Source organism: Dama dama, chromosome 13, assembly GCF_033118175.1.
Source record: "Dama dama isolate Ldn47 chromosome 13, ASM3311817v1, whole genome shotgun sequence".
NCBI lineage: Eukaryota > Metazoa > Chordata > Mammalia > Artiodactyla > Cervidae > Dama > Dama dama.
The window spans coordinates 76,745,434-76,767,242 of NC_083693.1; the positions used below are offsets into that span (position 1 = coordinate 76,745,434).

The 21,809-nt window shown below is 45.6% G+C and overlaps 1 gene segment (V, D, J or C); it reads right to left on the minus strand.

Moving 5' to 3' along the window:
- Positions 1-5,244: 5,244 nt before the first annotated feature.
- On the minus strand, positions 5,245-15,754 carry LOC133068076 (immunoglobulin heavy variable 4-38-2-like). The segment is given in 4 exon segments: positions 5,245-5,267; positions 5,360-5,454; positions 15,061-15,556; positions 15,639-15,754. Coding segments are annotated over 4 exon segments (660 nt in total).
- Between the last annotated feature and the right edge of the window lie 6,055 nt (positions 15,755-21,809).

Here is a 21,809-nt window from a genome sequence, read left to right on the forward strand (position 1 = left end):
ATAATCACATTGAATTCAAATGGAGTTGAGTCCAACTTAATGTTTATCAGAATTCCCAAAGCATTTATATTTCCCTTACCTTTTATGACTATTTTTTCATCAGGAACAGTTTATATACTCTCAAGAATCACTCTAGAGATGGCTTATTGACAGTAATTACACACAGCATTAACTTTGTGGACAAAGTAGACGTTTCTGCTGAGAAGCCCGTCTTCCCAGCATGGCTGACTTGCCCAGTGGGCTGTCCCACACTGTCCTGCGCACAACTCAGTGTCTGCAGGAGCTTGTTAACCTCAGGACCCCCACCCTGCGTGTGGACACTGCGGACCCCAAGGCTACTGCAGACTGAGGACAGACAGCTCCCGGGAGCTCCTCAGTGCTCCAACATGCTGGGCAGGTGCCCTGCTCACTCTGCACAGACTCCCTGCTCCTCCAAGTGCTTATTCCTTCCTCTCTGTGTCCCTGCCGTGAGATGGGAGCTCAGGGAACATAGTCCTCACCACAGTGGTGAGAGGACATGCATGGCTCGTGGAGGTAAACCTTCAGAGTGAATGGCGTGCAGTGTGAGGGCAGCACGGTCAGAGGAAAGCCCCTCCTCAGGAAGCAGGTTCCCTTGAAAACCCCACTGAGAGCAGCTTTCTCGAGCCCAGGGTCTCCGTGTCCTGGACTGAGCCTGAGGTCCTCTGAGTCAGCAGTGCTGGAGAGCAGAGCTCAGCTCCCCCGTCTCCCTGTGGCCCTGAGGCTGTGGCCTCGCACCTGCATCCCGGCTGTGTGCATGCAGACTGGGGATGACGGCCGTCACCGCGTGTCTGGACTTTAGGTGGGTTTTCCGGGGGTGGTGAGTGCTGCCATCAGTGGTGCTATCTCTCCTGGAGGCAGAAAATATCGGTGTGAGTCCCCATCTCTGACTGACACCCTGCCCATGTGACCCTGGTCCACTCCTTCCTGAGATGTCAACACTGCAGCTTTGGGGCAGGTCAGCTCTCCCTCAGCCCAGGGATCTCAGCTGTGTATAGGCTGAAGCGGAAACTGCTGTCTATGAAAAGCCCTTTCCTCCATCCCGTTTCATGAGGAGAGTCCTAAACGGACCATATTGCTTCTGTCTTTTCCATAATATTGGTTGTTGCTGCTGTTCAGTTGCTCAGTCATGTCTGATTCTTTGTGACCCCACGGACTGCAGTTCCCTGTCCTTCACCATCTCCCAGAGCTTGTTCAAACTGATGCCATCCAACCATCTGATTCTGTCATCTCCTTCTCCTCCTGCCTTCTACCTGTCCCAGCATCAGCATCTTTTCCCATGAATTGGCTCTTCCCATCAAGTGGTCACAGTATTGGAACTTCAGCTTCAGCATCAGTCCTTCCAATGAATATTCAGACTGATCTCCTTTAGGATGGACTGGTTTGATCTCCTTGCAGTCTCAGAGATTCTCAAGAGTCCCACAGTTCAAAAGCATCAGCTCCCAGCCTTCTTTATGGTCCAACTCTCACATCCTTACATGACTAACAGACAAACCAAGGCTTTGACTATATGGACTGTTGCTGACAAAGTCATGTCTCTGCTTTTTAAGACACTGTCTAGGATTGTTAGAGCTTTTCTCCCAGCAGTAAGTGTCTTTTAGTCTCATGGCTTCAGTCATCATCCACAGTGATTCTGGACCCCAAGAAAATAAACACTTTCACTGATTCCACTGTTTCCCTATATATTTCATGAGTCATGGGTCCTCATGCCGTGATCTTAGTAGTTTGAGTGTTGAACTTTAAGCCAGCCTTTTCACTCTCCTCTTTCACCTTTATCAAGAGGTTCTTTAGTTCCTCTTCAGCTTCTGCCATAAGAGTGGTGTCATCTGCATATCTGAGATTATTGCTATTTCTACTGGAAATCTTGATTTCAGCTTGTGATTCCTACAGCTCGGCATTTGTGTGATGTACAAGGCATGTAAGTTAAATAAACACAGTGACAATAGAGAGCCTTGATTCATTCCTTTCCTATTCTTGATCCAGTCTCTTCTTGCATGATCTGTTCTAGCTATTGCGTCTTGACCTGTATACACATTTTTCAGGAGGCAGGTAATGTGGTCTGGTATTGCCATCTCTTTAATAATTTTCTATGCTTTGTTGTGATCCACACAGTCAATAGCTTTAGCATAGTCATGAAGCATTAGTAGATTTTTTCTTTTAATTCTTTGCTCTTCCCCCCTTCTACCTCCCTCTCCACCCGATTCCTCTGGGTCTTCCCAGTGCACCAGGTCCGAGCACTTGTCTCATGCATCCCACCTGGGCTGGTGATCTGTTTCACCATATGGGAATACGTGTAAATCTATGGCCGATTCATGTCAATGTATGACAAAAAAAAAAAAAAATAATAATAATAATAATAAAAAAAAAAAAAGAAAAAAATAAAATAAAATAAAATAAAATAAAAAACAATTCTTTGCTCTTTTATGATCCAAATGTTGTTGGCAATCTGATTTCTGGTTCCATTACCTTTTCTAATCCAGTTTGTACATCTGGAAGTTCTCAGTTCATGTGCTGTTGAAGCATCGCTTGGAGGATTTTGAGCATGGCTTTGCTAGCATGTGATGTGAGTGCAATTGTGCAGTAATTTGACCATTCTTTGGTGTTGCCCTTCTTTGGGATTGGAATGAAAACTGACCTTTTCCAGTGCTGTGGCCACTGCTGAGTTTTCCAAATTGCTGGCATATGGAGTGCATCACTTTCACAGCATCATCTTTTAAGATTTGAAATAGCTCAATTGGAATTCCATCACTCCCACTAGCTTTGTTTGTAGTGATGCTTCCTAAGGCCCACTTGACTTCACATTCCAGGATATCTAGCTCTAGCTGAATGATCACACCATTGTGATTATCTGTGTCATGAAGATCTTTTTTCTACACCTCTTCTGTGTATTCTTGCCACCTCTTCTTAGTATCTTCTGCTTCTGTTAGGTCCCTACTATTTCTGTGCTTTATTGTGCCCATCTTTGCATGAAGTGTTCTCTTGGTATCTCTAATTTCCTTGAAGAGATCTCTAGTCTTTCCCATTCTGTTGTTTTTCTCTATTCCTTTGCATTGTTCACTTAAGAAGTCTTTCTTATCTCTCCTTCCTCTTCTTTGAAACTCTACTATCAGATGGGTATATCATTCCTTTTCTCCTTGGCCTTTCACTTGTCCTCTTTTCTCAGCTATTTGTAAGGCCTCCTCAGACATCTTCTATCTTTTCAATCATATGAGTGAGTAAATTAAATCAGAAAGACCCTGCCCTGCCTTTGTGTAGGTAATAAGACCTTCAACCAAAGCAGGAAGAGCAAGAATCACAGGACACATCTAGACTCTCTGGTCTGGACCTGAGAAGTGAGCTGATGCTGTGGGGCAGGGGAGGGAAGGTGTGGCATCCGACACCTGGAGCAGGTGAGACTGTTGCTACTCACCAAGGGGCATCAGGGCCTGCATTTGCAGAGATGCCCCGCATCTGACCTGGACACCATGAGCTGGTGGAGTTAGGAGACACATACAATTTCATGTTCCCACAGAAGGAAATATAACAGGTCCCAGGTTCGTGGACCTCTTCTGTGCACAGATGTGTTGTGTCCGAACTAGGATCTGTGAGTTCAGTGTGTGAGTTCAGTCTGTGAGTTCAATGTGTGAAGATGTGGCCTCACACCACAGTATTTTTAATTTGAAATGTCATTTCATTGAATTACAAGGAAGTCTGTGGAAAATATTTATATTTAAAATTAAGTATGTCAAAATGTTGCACACTTTTGCACAAGAGCTCATACAAGAAGTGATAAGACATTGATAAATGTGCTCAGTCATGTCTGACTCTTTGAAACCCCTGGGCTGCATCACGCCAAGCTCCTCCATGCACCAGTATCTCCAGTGATGCTATCTAACCACAACATCCTCTATCTTCGCCTTCTCCTTGTGCCTGAAATCTTTCCCAGCATTAGAGTCTTTTTCAATGGCTCAGCTCTTTGCATCAGGTGGCCAATATATGGGAGCTTCAGCATCAGCATCAGTCCTTCCAAAAATATTTAGGGTTGATTTTCTTTTGAATTGAGTGGGCTGCTCTCCTTGCAGTCCAAGGGAAACTGAAGACCCTTCTCCAGCAGCACATTTCATTTACATCAATTTTTCAGCTCTGTACTTCAATAGAGCCCTGTAAAATGAAGATTCTCCTAGATATGGTGGACTCTCTTCATTGTAGGAACACACAGCAGACCCAAGACCTTCAAAACAAGCCATGACCTTACACAGTGGACACCTTGCACCCAAGTTTCTGGGCTAAACCTTCCTCTAAACCCATCATGAATTTAATGTTATCATTGCTTGCTTACAGGTCAGCAGTCCTCTTGTTTTCTAAGGACTTGGGTTATGCCACCTTTAGTGATCATTACCTCTTTCTTACATCCTTTCTTATAGTGGCTAAGAAGAAGAAAATGTCAGACTGTGTTTTGACGACTACTGACCCCTTAAGGCTTAATCCTGCTTTTCTCCTCTGCCCACACACTGGAGATTCAATAAGAAACTTGTTTTCTGTCTTTTGATGCAGGTGTGAGACTGAACTCACAGGAGCGTCGACTGTGAGCAGGACCTTCATTGCGTTAACACCTCTGAACCCCAGTAGAAGTAGATGTCCTGGTCAGGGCTCCACTCCAGACTCAGGCTTCATTCCTGATTGCTGAGAGGATTTTCCTCCTCTCAAATGACACCTGGATAATGGACGTGATGAAGGGTTTATTAGTAAATCCCCTTGGTGTATCTGTGTGTGTGTCTATGTGTGCACGTGCACATACTGCAAGTTTGAACCAAGGTTTGGTGTGGATCCTTACCTTTTCATAGTGCCCACTGAGCTTGATGCTGTGAGCAAGTGTGCAGACAACACCACCAGCAGCAGGGGTCTGTCTCTCTGCCTGATGTCCACCATGTGCATCGTGCTGCTACCTCCTGGCAGGCTTGCTCACTGCCCTGTGCTGAGCTGCCCCGTTGAGCCCCGTAGAGTGCCTTGCATGTATGTAGCTGACTTACCTCCATAGATTTGGAAATTACTTGGCACTTGGCGACAGAAGAAAGTGTCGGTAAGTGACTCTGCTTTTCTGCAGGAGAAAATGACTTTCTCTTATTCCAACAAATCTTTATAGGTCAAAGAACTAAGAGATAAAAAAGAATACTGAGGCCAGAGATGTTCCCCAAGGGGAAGTATTGACTGTAGAGGAAATCACAGATCCTGACAGGAAACCGGCCCTTAACCTCCATCTGCACCTGCTCCTGGGGAGGGAACAAGAGTGAGTCCCGAGCACCACCCCTGCATCCCCCAGCCTGTCTCCTGCAGGCTGGCTTGGTTCTGGGCTCACACTGACCTCCCCCCACGATGTCTCTTGCACAGTAATACACGGCTGGGTCCTCGCTGGTTACAGACATCAGCTGCAGGGAGAGCTGGTTCTTGGATGTGTCTCTGCAGATGGAGGTGCGGCTCTTGAGGGGTGGGTTGCAGTAAGGGTTGCCACCAGAAATGACGGCTCACATCCACTCTACCCCTGCCCTGGGGCTGGTGGATCCAACTCCCCAGTGACCACTGGTATGGAGGAACCAGAGACGCACAGGTGAGGGATAGTGTGTGGGACGGCTTCACCAGTCCTGGGCCGGAACCTGCAGCTGCACCTGGGACAGGACACGTGGGGACAAGGGGAGTCAGTCGCTGTCAGTCACCTGCAGCCACAGCAGTCAGGCACAGGAGAAGCCTTAACTTTTAGACCACAGCTCTGCCTTCCCTAGACCTCAGTCCTGTGTGAGGGCAGTTCTGTGAGCTCCCACAGCCCAGGGGTAGATTGTACTCTAGGAAATGGGGGAACATTGCACATGGGGGAAACTTGTACTTATAAGTTGGGTAAGGCAGCTTTAGGCTCCACTCATCCAACTGGGACATTTGAGTTCTCTCACCCTGGCCTTTGGATCTGGAACACTTGACCTGTGTGGGACGTTGCGAACAGGTCATGGCATTGTACCAGTTTTCTGATCACTGGAATAAAGCTACATAGGATGTGTGAAAGTGAAGCTGCTCATTCGCATCCGACTCTTTGTGATCCCGTGGACTGTAGCCTACCATGCTCCCCCCTCCATGGGATTTTCCAGGCGAGAGTACTGGAGTGGGTTGCCATTTCCTCCTCCAACACAGGATGAGTAGGTTTCTACACAGGATGAGTAGGTTTCTATAATTTTAATTTCTTGGATCTTCCAAGTAGCTGTTTTCATTGATTAGAGTTCTCTCCAAATAATTTCTGAAATTCACATAGAACAAAAAAATGCTTTCTTTATCAATTATGATGATCATATAGGTTTTATTTCTTAATCTTTTAATATGGTGTGTCATGTTGATTAATTTGCACATATTGAAGAATCCTGCATCAATCCTGAAGATGGATAATCCATCTTCATCACGGTGTTGTTTTCTGTTAATGTGTTGTTGGACTCTGTTTACTAGTATATTGTTGAGAGATATTTGCATTTTGCGTGTCCGTAATTTTGGCCATAATTTTCTCTTTTGTGATGTCCTTGTCTTCCTGTAGTATCAGGGTGATGATAGCCTTGTAGAAAGAGCTTGGGAGTGTTTCTTTCTGAATTATAAAAGAAAAAACCATTTGAGGATAGGTGTTAGCTCTTCTCTAGATGTCTGATAGATTCTTACCCTGAAGCCATCTGGTTGTGGACTTTTGGTTGTTGGAGCGTTGTTAATCACATCTTCAATTCCATTACTTGTAATTGGTCTGTTCCTATTTTCTATTTCTTCCTCGTTGATTCTTTTTTTAAATTTTTTCCATTTTTTTTATTAGTTGGAGGCTAATTACTTTACAATGTTTAGTGGTTTTTGCCATACATTGACATGAATCAGCCATGGATTTACATGTATTCCCCATCCCAATCCCCCCTCCCACCTCCCTCCCCACCCCATCCCTCTGGGTCTTCCCAGTGTACCAGCCCCGAGCACTTGTCTCATGCATCCAGGCTGGCTGGTGATCTGTTTCACCCTTGATAATATACATGTTTCGATGCTGTTCTCTCCAAACATCCCACCCTCGCCTTCTCCCACAGAGTCCAAAAGTCTGTTCTGTACATCTGTGTCTCTTTTTCTGTTTTGCATATAGTGTTATCGTTACCATCTTTCTAAATTCCATATATATGTGTTAGTATACTATATACATGCATCCCAATGTTCATCACAGCACTGTTTATAATAGCCAGGACATGGAAGCAACCTAGATATCCATCAGCAGGCGAATGGATAAGGAAACTGTCGTACATATGCACCATGGATTATTACCCAGCCATTAAAAAGAATTCATTTGAATCAGTTCTAATGAGATGGATGAAACTGGAGCCCATTATATAGAGTGAAGTAAGCCAGAAAGATAAAGACCTCATTGATTCTTTGAAGGGTATATCTTTCTAAAAATTTGTCCATGATTCCCAGGTTATTCATTTTTAGCTGAGCTCGCAGGGATGTGCGGCTAAGGAACAGGAGGGAAATCTCTCCGTGCGCTGTGTGAACTGAGCAGGGACACATCCAGGGATGGCTTGCTAAATTCAGCACCTGTGAAAACCCCAAAAGACAACAAGGGCTCTTGAGCTTGGATGGTTCTAGTTTTAGCACCGTGGGCTCTGTGGATCTGTACACGATGGGGCTGGGTCAGAGGAGTGTCCATGTTGCCTCCATAGCTCCCATAGCAGGTCCAGGTGCAGTCCAGGTGGCTGAGCTCTGAGGATGTGTGCTGGTGATCTGGTGAAAACCATGCATAAGAGCCACCAGGGCCAACTGCTTGCATGTTGGTTTTGTTCACTCACTAAGTTGTGTCTGACTCTTTTTTGACACCATGGACTGTTGCACATCAGGCTCCTCTGTCAATTGGATTTCCCAGGCAAGAATACTGCAGTAGGTTTCTGTTTCCTTCTTTTGGGCCCAGGAGTTGAACCCGGGTCTCCTTCTGGGAAGGCAGATTCTCCACCACTGAGCCACTGACAAGCCATAATTGCCAGCGTACTCAGGGATACCTTGGAATTGAGAGCAGTGCCCACAGCAGCTCAATGGTCCTTTCTTAACTCACTTCAGTTCATAGCAATCAATATGCCATGGAGGCCCGTTTGGGAGTGACTTTCCCTGGGCCCTGACACTCAGTGCCTGTTTTATTACTATTTTTTTCTACACCAGCACAACTAGAATGTGATGTAGGAATTGGTTTACCTGCATCTTACAGACGTGAAGCTAACCTGCAGCCTGGACTTGCGGTGATGTGCTGGAGGGCACACATCAGGGCACATTGAGCCCTCCTGTCTGTGCCTGGGCTCCTCACACTGGACCTGGCTGCCCCTACAGGGGATGCTGGACAGAGCCGGACGTGCCTACTCAGGCTCTGGTCTGTTCCTGGAAGGAGAACAGGCCTGATTTTCTTCCATTCTAGAGTTCCCTTAAGATGTTGTGGTAAAGAAAGGATTACAGATTTGTTTTCAGCATTTGTCTGAAAGTGGATGCTAGTATCTGTCTGACTATAACCTTTCCCACCAGCTATCTATGTGTCTAGTGGTAATTGCTTTGATGATAAATATTTTACATAAAGCAAACCGCACAGTAGAACAGGATGTAGGTATTGTCTAAGCCTGTAGGGATTTATTGGACCTGGAAGCAAGGAGCACATGTAGAGCACACACACCCACATCCCCTGTAACTTGCGTTATTCCCAGTGACCCACAGAGGATCCCGTGGTGCTGCCTGGGCATTTATGCAAGAGACCAGGCAGCAATGCAAGAGCCTCCATCCTGGCAGGGACAGCTGGTCTACCAGTAGTGCAGGGCTGAGATTTCACAATGAGGAAGGAAAATCTGTTCCCTTTTCTGTAGCCTGGAGGACAGTTCAAAAGCATCAATTTCTTGGTGCTCAACTTTCTTCACAGTCCAGCTCTCACATCCATACATGACCACTGGAAAAACCATAGCCTTGACCAGACAGACCTTTGTTGGCAAAGTAATGTCTCTGCTTTTTAATATGCTCTCTAGGTTGGTCATGACTTTCCTTCCAAGGAGTAAGCGTCTTCTAATTTCATGGCTGCAGTCACCACCTGCAGTGATTTTGGAGCCCAAAAAAATAAAGTCTCACACTGTTTCCAGTGTCTCCCCACCAATTTCCCATGAGGTGAATGGACCAGATGCAATGATCTTAGTTTTCTGAATGTTAAGCTTTAAGTCAACTTTTTCACTCTCCTCCTTCACTTTCATCAAGAGGCTTTTTAGTTCCTCTTCACTTTCTCCCATAAGGGTGGTGTCATCTGCATACAACTTACACATGATCAAAATCTCATCAAATATTATTGTTTAGTCACTGAGTGGTGTCTGCTCTTTGATACCCCATGGATGGAAGCACCCCATGTTTTGCTGTCCTTCACCATCTCCCAGAGGCTTCTCAAACTCACGTCATTGAGTCGGTGAAGCCAGCCAACCATCTCGTCCTCTCTCCCCCCCTGTCCTCCTGACTTCAATGGTTCCCAGCATCAGGGTCTTTTCCAATGAATTGGCTCTTCCCTTCCGGTGGCCAAAATACTTGAGTTTCAGCTTCAGCATCAGTACTCCCAATGAATATTAGGATTGATTTCCCTTCTGAGTGACTGATTTGATCTTCTTGCAGTCCAAGGGACCCTCAAGACTCTTATCTAACACCGCAGTTCCAAACCATTAATTCTTTAGTGCTCACCTTTCTTTATGGTCCAACTCTCACACCCGAACATGACCTATGGAAGGACCATAGCTTTGCATAAAGGGACCTCTGTTGGCACAGTATTGTACCTGCTCTTTAATATGCTGTCTAGGTTGGTCATAGGTTTCCTTCCAAGCTTTTCTTCTTTTAATTTCATAGCTGCAGTCACCATCTGAAGAAACTTTGGAGCTCAAGCAAATAAAGCCTGTCAATGTTTCCACTGTTTCCCCCTCCATTATCTATGACGTTATTATGATCATAGTTCACAGATGCCATGACCTCAGTTTCTTGAATGTTGATTCTTCAGCGAGGTTTTTCACTCTCCACTTTCACATTTATTAACAGGCTCTCTAGGTTCCTCTGCACTTTCTGTCATAAGGGTGGTGTCACCTGCATATCGGAGGTTATTAATATTTCTCCTGGCAACCTTGATTCAAATTTGTGCTTTATCCAGCCCAGCATTTCGCATGATGTCCTGTAAATGTAAGTTAAATAAGCAGAGTGTCAATACACAGTCTTGACGTACTCCTTTCCCAATTTTGAATCAGTCCATTGTTCCACGTCCAGTTCTAACTATGGCTTCTTGACCTCCATACAGATTTCTCAGGAGGTGGGTAAGGCGGCCTGGTATTCCTGTTTATTTGAGAATTTTCCATAGTTTGTTGTGACCCACAGGCAAAGGCTTTAGTGCAGTCAATGAAGCAGAAGTAGATGTTTTTCTCATCAATTTATCAGATAGTAACAGTAATAAGACAAGCATTGGATTTAAATCCTGGAGAGACGGAAATGCCCAGAGAGTAAAAGAGAAGAATATTAACTTAACTAGGGCAGAGGCCACTGAATAGAATGAAACCACCAGCAAATTAACCTGAAATGCATTCCCTGAGGTCGCGTGAGGAAAATGTGTGGTGGTGGTCACGGTCTCCTAAGTACTGTCCCCACCAGTGCCAGTGTGGACCTGCTAAAGTGTAACCAGTTGGTGTTGTTCTCCATGCACACAGGTGTGTCTTCCTCCCTGGGAGCCCGGGATTCCTGCCCGGGAACTTAGGTCCTCCCTGTATCTTGCTAGGAGGACTTTGGCTCTGGATTCTGACCTGGGACTGTCTTAGAGCACCTCAAATGGCAGTATGACCTTTCTCCAGTCACCCCGTCCAACTGTGCCGTACACTTACCATTTATGAAATGGGGAAATAGGTCCCGTTTGGAAATGTGTAAAATTTCAGGTATTCTCTGATGCGAAGGAAGCAATCACAACATTAGGCAGTTTAAAGTGGCAGTCAACCTTTATTTTGTACACACTCTGTGCTTTGGGAGGGTCCACCCTGTCCGACGCAGGGCTCCTGTGAGGGTCTCAAGTTCATCTCCAGGGTCCCCTCTTACAATACACTCACATGTAAGGAAGGTTGACCTGACTGTAGCCTGGGGCTCAGTCAGAGTACAGTGCTGGGCCTCATGTCCTCTTTGTGTGGACATTTCTTAGGCCCTGACTTCCTTTGCAAGATGACTGTGTCAGCAGAGTGAAGTTTTTGGTGCCCTGAGCTTCAGAATGAATTTTTAGATATCAACCCACACACATGATTCATAAATCATTTCTAACTTTTTGCATTTGTTAAAAACTCTGTCCTGACAACAACAGTGGTAACAATAACACTGACACAGGAATCAAAGCATAGACTTAGAGAATAAAACTTACAAACATCAGAGTTGATAAATAGACCTGTATCATGAATAGAGAGTGTGAAGAGTACATCATGAGAAGTGCTGGGCTGGATGAAGCCCAAACTGGAATCAAGATTGCCAAAAGAAATATCAATAACCTCAGATATTCATATGACTCCACCCTCAAGGCAGAAAGTGAAGAAGAATTAAAGAGCCTCTTGATGAAATGAAAGAGGGGAGTGAAAGAATTGGCTTAAAACTCAACATTCAGAAAACTAAGATCATGGCATCTGGTCCCATCACTTCACAGCAAATAGATGGGGAGACAGTGGAAACAGTGACTGACCTTACTTTTCTGGGCTCCAATCTCAGTGCAGATTGTGACTGCAGCCACGAAATTAAAAGATGCTTGCTTCTTGGAAGAAAAGTTATGATTAACCTAGACAGCATATTAAAAATCAGAGACATTACTTTTCCAACAAAGATCTGTCTAGTCAAAGCTATGGTTTTTCCAGTAGTCATGTATGGATATCAGTGTTGGACTATAAAGAAAGCTGAGCACTGAAGAATTGATGCTTTTCAACCGCAGTGTTGAAGAAGACTCTTGAGAATGCCTTGGACTGCAAGGAGATCAAACCAGTCAATCCTAAAGGAAATCAGTCCCGAAGGTTCATTGGAAGGACTGACAAGAAGCTGAAACTCCAATAGTTTGGCCACCTGATGCAAGAATGGACTCATTGGAAAAGACCCTAATTGAAGGAAGGAGAAGAAGGGCACAACAGAGGATGAGATGGATGGAACCCATCACCAAATTGATGGACATGATTTTGAGCAAGCTCCGGGAGTTGGTGATGGACAGGGAGGCCTGGCGTGGTGCAATCCATGGGGTCGCAGAGAGTCGGAAAGGACTGAGTGACTGAACTGAAAGTTTCAGTTCTTTATTGAGAGACCTGTTAATTCTGGATATTCCAGAACTCTGATCTGGATGAAATACAATGTTCTAAGAGATCTATTTTGTTGCAACATGTGGAAATTTTCTTCTTTTCTCTACTTCTCAAACTTTCTTGTTGGAAACAGCATCCGTGTATTAACAGTTTAGCCTTAAAGGAGCAAGAGGTCACTAAGGAAAAATCAGTGTGCCAAACTCATATGTGACATTTAGTGTATCTGATATCACAAAAGGGGCTGTGCTTTTATCAGATAGGCTTCATGGTGTCCAAACTTTCCTAAATCCCAAAAGTAAATGCCTGATGTGAGGCTCTTCATGGGCGAATTGACTACTGTTGAGATTGGATTTTATAATTCTTTATTATCTAGATGTGATTCTCTCAACAGTTACAATCCCAACCCAATTCCATGGGGGAAACCAGATGACAGAGCTTTCAAGTCTTTAAAGGAGAGTTTGAGAGGCCACCTGCCTCTGGCCGTCTCCATGTTTCCTGTCGTGTGAAAAATGAAGGGGTTCCCTTGGAGTTCTCACTAAAATGAAGGGACCACCACAGACACATCAGGCGGCAACAGATGCTGTGGTGTGTGGGTAGTCCCCGAGCCTTACAGTCATTATGGCCACTGAGCTTCTGGTTACGACCCTTTACCACATTCAACAATTCTCAGTCAGCTGCCTCACCCCAAGAAGTCTTTTTATTTGCTGCTTCTTGCACGACTCCTCATCTACCCTCCACCCCCATCACCAGTGACGCCCATCATGATTGTTTCACACTCATGGACACCTCCTGACACCTGAACCTCTGGAGTTATCTACTTGCAGCGACTCTCAGGAGACAGACCTAAGCCTCATATATTGTCACACGGTACCTTCACCTACTGGACCAATGCCCCAGAAGAACTCTTCAGCCTCACTGGAAAGGACCCTACCAAGCACTGCTAACCAACCCTCCAGAGGATAGGAACTAGGATTCCCATGACACACAGTAAGAACAGCTGAGTCCTCAATGGACTTGCACCTCAAAGCTGACCTGAATTTAATGATATTTCAGAGTTTAAGGTAATATGTTATGAGAACTTTCTACAATATCTGGACCAGAACTATTGGGCATTTTTCTGCCAAACCCTGGATGATAATGTAAAATGTCACATGCTTCCCAATGACTATGATCTTGACAACACAGGGGTTTTAGTTAAAAAATGCCTGAGAGCTCTCCCTATCAGTCCTCTTCTTACCTAAATGTGACAGCAACAGACTTACAGTCTGCGCACTTTCCCTCTGAATGACACTGCACCCAGAAAAGTTCCTCCTGTCACTGAGAGACAGAAGTTTAAAAAACCCAAGTATTGATCATTTTCTGAGAAGGATCTTGACAAAAGTACATGTGTTTTAAGTTGTTTAAGTCGTGTCTAACTCTGTGCAACCCTATGGGCTGTAGTCCACCAGGCTCCTCTGTCCATAGGATTCTCCAGGCAAGAATCCTGGAGTGGATTACCATGGCCTTCTCCAGGGAACCTTCCCAACCCAGGGATCGAACCCTTCTCTCCTAACTCTCTGGCACTGGCAGGAGACTCTATTACTAGCAGGTGTTTTTTTTTTTTTTTTTTTCCTTCTTATCAGTAACGTCACCTTGGAAGCCCTTGACCAAAAGTGGAAAGAGTAAAAGAATTAGAATAAGAATGAGGAGGAGAAGAACGAGAAAGTACAACGAAATAAAACCCAGTGGACAGGAGGAGGAGTTTTCATGCCCTTGGACAATCTCTGAATCGAACCTGAACAAAGTTACCTCTTCTTTTTTGCCAAAAAACTCAGGTAAAGAAAAACCACAGAGTTTTAGTTACAAGAGCCCTCCCACCTCACTTTTTACTTTGATACAAAAGACAGTCTCTCCACTTCTACTGGGGAATTGCACATGACTCTTTATAATTGCAGACTCCAATTTGTAATTCTCCGTTGGTCCTAAATAAATTCATTTTTGCTACTGGAATGCCTGGCAATCTGTTTTATGTCCAAAAGCTTACTTTCCACAATACTTTCCATTTTTTATTGGTTCCATACTATACTAAGCCGGTCACCTGGATGGACTTGTGGACATTCCTGCAACATCCTTGCTTAGATGAGAGAAAGTGGCCACAACCAGCCTGTGAGAGACTAGAGGAAATGAAGATTATTTCACTCCTGCTGAGAGGGGATATGGATATAGGTGAAGGTCATCATCCACTTTGGGGTCAAATTTGGGGTCCAGATGTAAATTAGCAAGTAGGTGAATTTGCAAAAACGGAATCCATGAATAATGAGGATAACTCCCTGTGGGACATTGGATTACAGTCTGTAACAGTACAACTTGCAGACTTCAAAGTGTTTGTGAAGGTAGACTGAAAGCAGGAGGGTGTGTCTTCTCACTGAACATGTACAGAAACAGCAAAAGTAACAGTTGAAGGTTTCCTGGGACTTCTTGGGCCATTCACTAGATTTGATGACTATGGACTCATATGGAAAATGATGGTGAGCCTCAGAGTTGTAGTCAGCGTCTATGGCAAGACAAAAACAAAACAGAGAAACACACAATTCTGACTATTGGATTACCCGGGAGTGTTGGTACATATTCCACACAGACATATACATACAAACGCACAACTATACTTAAACGAAAAATGAAGACTATGTATGGTTTTATGAAAGCAGTGTAAGCCACAATAACGGAACAGTGAGGACACAGAAGAGGTTTCCAGGGAATCGCTGGGCGGGACGAGAAAACCAGATTCAAACAGGAGTTCCCTCCCGGCGCCCCGGGGCACCTGCTCCTGCGCGCAGTCCTGAACGAGGTGGCCCTGAGCGCCCCCTGGTGGTCCTGGGCGCCCATGCAGGGAGGTTTCTGTCTGGGCTCTCTCTGACTTCCCCTCACTGTGCATCTTGCACAGTAATAGACGGCCGTGTCCTCTGGTGTCACGCTGCTCAGTGAGAGGGAGACTTGGCTCTTGGAGGTGTCCCTGGTGATGCTGAGCCGGGATTTCAGGGCTGGGTTATAGTATGTGCTTCCACCACTACTTATTCCACCAACCCACTCCAGCGCCTTCCCTGGAGCCTGGCGGACCCAGCCTACAGCATAGCTGCTTAATGAGAATCCAGAGACAGCGCAGGTGAGGGAGAGGGTCTGTGAGGGCTTCACCAGGCTGGGTCCCGACTCCTGCAGCCGCACCTGGGACAGGACCCCTGTGGACAGAGAGAAGCACGGTGACTCACGGGCTCAGAGGCCGCTTCCCCACGTGCCCATGTCTGATCCAGAGACACTCACCGCTGGGAGCTGACAGCACGAAGAGGAAGGTCCACAGTGGGCTCATCTTCGAGCAGATGAGAGTCACCGCTCCTGAAATCTCTTCAAGCCTGAGGAGGAGCCTGAATTTAAGTGACCTGGTGCTTTGTTTCCAGCCTGTGACCTGAGTGGATCTTTGCATGTGGGAGGGGCCTCTGCATAAAAACAGAAAACAAAGAAAGGAGGTCCTGTCTATGAGGCTCCCCCTGTGAGGAGGTGCTGACTGTGCCCTCAGAGAACTCAGTCCACGCCTGAAGACCCCCTCCCCATGCCCCCGGGCCTCTGTGTCCAGGAATGAAAGGATGTGGACGGGCTCCGCAGGAAAAAAGATGTGTTCAAATATCAAGCACAGATTTGGGAAGAGAGTAATCCCATGGAGGTGCATCTCTTCATTTGTCAATTAAACAGCTCAGATTCAAGGTCTGCATACTTGTCAGAAATTCTTATTTATTGTTCTTTTCTGCATTAGCTTATATTCATGAACAGGATATTAAAATAGGAGGGAGAGATTATGTGATAATTGCATTCAATTAAACAAAAAACTCAGTACAATTTAAATTCATCATAACTCCAAAAGATTTTTTATTTCCCTTAACAGGCAAGACCATTTCTTCATCTGAAGCAGTTTGAAATCAAGAGTTTCCCTGGAGGTGGGGTGTTCATAAGTGCTAACCATGCAGTTAACTTTGTGGACAAAGTAGTCATTTCTGCTGAGAAGCTCATCTTCCCAGCATGGCTGACTTGCCCAGTGGGCTGTCCTGCATGATCATGTACACAACTGAGTGTCTGCAGGAGCTTGTGAACCTCAGGACCTGCTTCTTGAGTGTGGACACTAAGGACCACAAGGCTACCAATTACTAAGGACAGACAGTGCCTGGGAGCTCCTCAGTGCTCCAACATGCTGGGCAGGTGCTCTGCTCACTCTGCACAGACTCCGTCCTCCTCCAAGTGCTTATTTCTTCCTCTCTGTGTCCCTGCCGTGAGATGGGAGCTCAGGGAACATAGTCCCCACCACAGTGGTGAGAGGACATGCATGGTTTGTGGAGGTAAACCTTCACAGTGAACGGCAGGCAGACTGTGAGGGCGGCATGGTCAGAGGAAAGCCCCTCCTCAGGAAGCAGGTTCCCTTGAAAACCCCACTGAGAGCAGCTTTCCCGAGCCCAGGGTCTCGGTGTCCTGGACTGAGCCTGAGGTCCTCTGAGTGAGCAGTGCTGGAGAGCAGAGCTCAGCTCCCCCGTCTCCCTGTGGCCCTGAGGCTGTGGCCTCGCACCTGCATCCCGGCTGTGAACATGTAGACTGGGGATGACGGCCGTCACCGCGTGTCTGGACTTTAGGTGGGTTTTCCGGGGGTGGTGAGTGCTGCCATCAGAGGTATTATCTCTCCTGGAGCCAGAAAAGACCGGTGTGAGTCCCCATCTCTGACTGACACCCTGTCCGTGTGACCCTGGCCCTCTCCTTCCCTGAGACATCACCCCTTCGCGTCTGGGGCAGGTCAGCTCTTCCTCGGCACAGGGATCTCACGTGAACACTGACTGAGTGTAGAACCTACTGTCTATGAAAAGCCCTTTCTGGTCTGGCTTTGGCGATAGCAGTTCTGTACCAGCATGCCTTCTGTTCCAGATACTGTTTCCCGACACCTGAATGTGCTCTGGGGAGAGGTCCCACCTCACTCTGCCTCAGAGTGTGTGGCATCACTTGTCCCAGATGGCATGCACCGTGATGAGGACTCCTGTCCTGGATCAGGACCTGATCCAGGTGACCCTGGAATTGTGAGCCTCTGGCTTCCAGGTCACTGAGCTTCTGAGGGAAGAGAATGTGTCCTCTTCCCTTGGCTCAACACCTTCGTCCCTCATCAAAGCCAGTGGGAACTTGCGTGCATCAACTTGCAGGCTTTCCTCTCCTCCACTTTCTCTGATCTTGTGATCCCATTGGACCACCTGTAAAATCCAAATATGCTTCTCACCTCACGGGACTGGAAGACTGCAGACCACATCCCCAAATCCACTGCCAGTTGGTCTATTATGGGCTTTAGTTTATGGCATTAAAACCTGAATCCCCAGAGAACCCCCAACAACTCCACAGCCGTGAGCAATCAAATGCTGGTACCCACTCTGACCTGTTGAGTTCAGGGCTTTCTGGATAATGTTGTCTAGTAGCTTTGTGTGGAGTCTTTAGGGTTTTCTATGTATACTGTTGTGTATTCTGCATATAAAGACAATTTCACCTCTAAAATCTATGATAGAACAACAGTTCTAAGAAGAAAGTTGATAAAAATACAGGTCTTCCTGAAGAAACTGGAAGTAAGCCACCTAACTTACATCCGAAAGGAATTAGAGAAAAGAAGATCAAACAAAGCCCAGAGACAGTAGAAGGAAGGAAAGAACAAAAACCAGAGAAGAAATCAGTAATATTGAGATGAATATAGACATACACACACAACAAACAATGAAAAGGATAAGTGAAACCAAAAACTGGTTGGTTGGGAATTTTTGCAAAGACAAACAATATCATAAATCTTTACCAAGGTTCACCAAGGAGAAGAAAGTACTGGAATAAAATGAGAAATAGATGAGGAGACACGGTATTAGACAACTAATACCATAGAGATCCAAAAAAGTCACATGGGATTGTTACAAACAGTTGTGTGCCCGCAAATTGTACAACCTAGAAGAAATGGACAAATTTGTAAACTGCAAAACCTTCAAAACTGAGTCAAGATGGAACAGACAACTTGAAAAGACTGATCATTTGTGTCTCAATTGAATTATATAATCATCATTTCAAAAAGTTCCAGGAACAGTCCAGGAACAGACAACTTCTCTTGGGAATTCTACAAAACATACCTTTGAGGAATTTAAATGCAAAAATTCTCAACAAAGTATTAGTAAATTAAATTCAACAATGTATAGAAAGGATCCTACACCATCATATGTTGTCTTTTACTTGAGGGTCACGGTTCAACATCTGTCAGGAAGCATTTAACAGGAGGCTTCCTGTGTGCTGTTTTGGATCTCTCAGGAGTTCTCTGTTCCTGATCAATTAGTGAATATTGAGGAATTAGGAGGAGGGGCAAGCCTTTCCTGGGGCTGAGGAATCCAGGCATTTCCTTCGTTAGCTTTTCAATATGGTGATAAGTACCCTCTTCCTTCTTATGAACCTTAAGGTAAAAGTGATTGCTTACAACTCTCTCTCTTTAATATGGATTGCCTTATGTTTTGTAAGTCTGGAATTTTAATCTTTATCTTTGCTGAGAATAACTACCTTGTAAGACAATATATATGCCCACACCATGTTGAATAAAACACCTTTGCTCCATCAGAGCTGGAGTCCCCGTGTCTGTTTGTCTGCCCTTCTTTCTTTATTTCTCTCTCTCTCTCTCTCTCTCTCTCTCTCTCTATTTCTGGCTGATTCCCTGGAACACAAAAGCCGGCTGCATAACCCAGGGAATATTAGCCTTTTTCTTTTGTTCATTCTCTCATCGTCGACTCCAGCCCACCAGGTTCTGGTCCAATACAGGACCAACAAACATCCAAAATGACCTATATGATAAACCACATACATATTGATAATTACTTTAAATGTAAACTGATTAATGCTGCACCAAAAGATATGGACCTTGCTGATGAAACAAAAACAAGACCCATGCAATGCTGTCTAGAAGAGACCCCCTCAGACCTATGGACAGAAACAGACTGAAACTGAGAGGATAGACAGGATATTCCACGTAAATGGAAAGGAAACTGGGGTAGCAAGTCTCACACCAGATAAAATAGACTCTAGAGTACTGTTACAGGAGCCAAGGAAGGACACAATAATCTGAGAATCAGTCCAAGAAAAAGACACAGCGCTTGCGAATACACATGTGCCCAACATAGGTTTTAGAGCCTCAAAATCCACTAGCAGGAGACAGGCTGGTGAAAGTGCTCGGCTTCAAACATGGACCACCTTCCACGAAAGGGAAAGGAAAGTAAGGGGGCAGATCAACAGACCCAGAGGCTGGAACAGGAGCCAAAGATTATTCCCAGACCTTGAAGCTTAGTAGAGTTTGCCTCAAAGGACTTAAAACAGTTTCTGGGCCCAGTGGGGCTTCCCAGGTGGCTCAGCAGTGAAGAATCTTTCTGCAATGCAGGATACACAGGAGACTCAGCTTTGATCCTGGGTTGGGAAGATCTCCTGGAGGAGGGTATGGCAAGCACTCCAGTGTTCTTGCCTGGAGAACCCCATGAGCAGAGAGGCCTGGTGGGCTAGAGTCAGTAGGGTCACAAAGAGTCCGACATGACTGAGGTGACCACGCACACACACGCACTGGGGCCAGGGATCCTTTCTGACTTTCATTTATCCTTTTTACAGAAGGAAAATGCTTGTAGCTGAGATATGCCTGTCTTAGAGTTGTATTTTAGGATGCAGATCGTCACCCATAGCTGAGGTAGAGGATTAGATCTGGGACTTGTGGTTGATGGTATATAGACCAAATTTGCTCTTTATTCTTTAAGAGTCGACATTTTAGAGGCCTGCTGGGATTTGCTAAGTGTAATGAGCCTGGAGGATGAACACGAGGATTTGCAGGGCTGAAGGTGGACTGTGTATTTGAATCATTCATGGAGTCTATGAATGTCATCTCCCATGGCATAATGGACTTTGGAAAATATGAGTAATTTAGAGGTCTAGGAATTTTGAATATTCCTAGATTAGCATGTGGTTACAGTTGAAAGAACAACCATGTTCGTCAGAGGGAGGCCAAGGGCATCAGACCCTGGGAGGAGTGACCACTGATGGAAGGTGCTTTGCTGGGCTGTGCAGATGAAGGGAGTGCCTGAGAGCCAGTGATGCAGGCAGTGAAGTTCTAGACTGGACACGGCAAAGAAGCAGATTGTCCCTGACTTTACCTTTTCAGAGTGCATACAGGAGCTCAGGTGGGTGGTCTGTAAACAAGCCTTTATTTCCCACAAGCCTTTATTTCCCGCAATCCTAGAGGCTTGACGCCCCAGGTCAGGACACCAGTGAGGCTGCCTTCTGGTGAGGGCCCCCTTCCTGGTTCACACCAGGTACCTTCCTTTGGGGTCCCCACCAGGCAGAGGGGGGCAAGCATGTTCTCTGGGGATTCTTAGAGCAAATTGAACCCCATTTATGGAGACTTCACTCTCATGACCTAAGCACCGGACAAAGACCCCGATTCTAACATCATTATTCTAGGTGCACAGGAAATCCAAACACGAATTCTGGGGGGCACAGAAGCATTCAGACCACAGCACTCCGAGAGAGACTGAGGTGTGTGTGGTCCTGCCACACCTGGATTCCAATCCAGTGAAACTGATTTCAGACTCTGACCTGTGGAGTGAAAGGGAATGCGTGTGTGTTGATTGGAGCCCTGCATGTGCAAGAACTGGAAGCATGGTCAGCAGAGTAACATGGACTAGAACGTGAGTCTCACGTTACCCAGTGTCTCCCCCATGGCTCCCTCTTACGTGGGGACCACAAGCACTGCAGGTCAATGTCCCCAGGAGGAGGTTCCTCAGGAAACTGTAACAAAGTTTAATTTCTTGGCCTCCAAAATCACTGCAGATGGTGACTACAGCTATGAAATTAAAGGTCACTTGCTCCTTGGAAGAAAAGCTATGACCAACCTAGACAGCATTTTAAAAAGCAGAGACATTTCTTTTTTTTTTTTTTTTTCCATTAATTTTTATTAGTTGGAGGCTAATTACTTTACAATATTGTAGTGGTTTTTGAGACATTTCTTTCCCGATAAAAGTCCATCTAGTCAAAGCTATGGTTTTGAAGTAGTCCTGTATGGATGTCAGAGTTGGACTATAAAGAAAACTGAGTGTCAAAGAGTTGATGATTTTGAACTATGGTGATGGAGAAGCCTCTTGTGAGTCCCTTGGACTGCAAGCCAATCCAAGGGGAAATCATTCCTGAATATTCAGTGGAAGTGCTGATCCTGAAGCTGAAGCTCCCATACTTTGGCCACCTGATGTGAATAACTGACTCATTGGAAGAGACCCTGATGCTGGGAAAAGCTGAAGGCAGCAGGAGAAGGGGACGACAGATGATGTGATGGTTGGATGGCATGACCAACTCGATGGATGTGAGTTTGAGCAAGCTCCAGAAGTTGGTGATGGGACAAGGAAGCCTGGCATGCTGCCGTCCGTG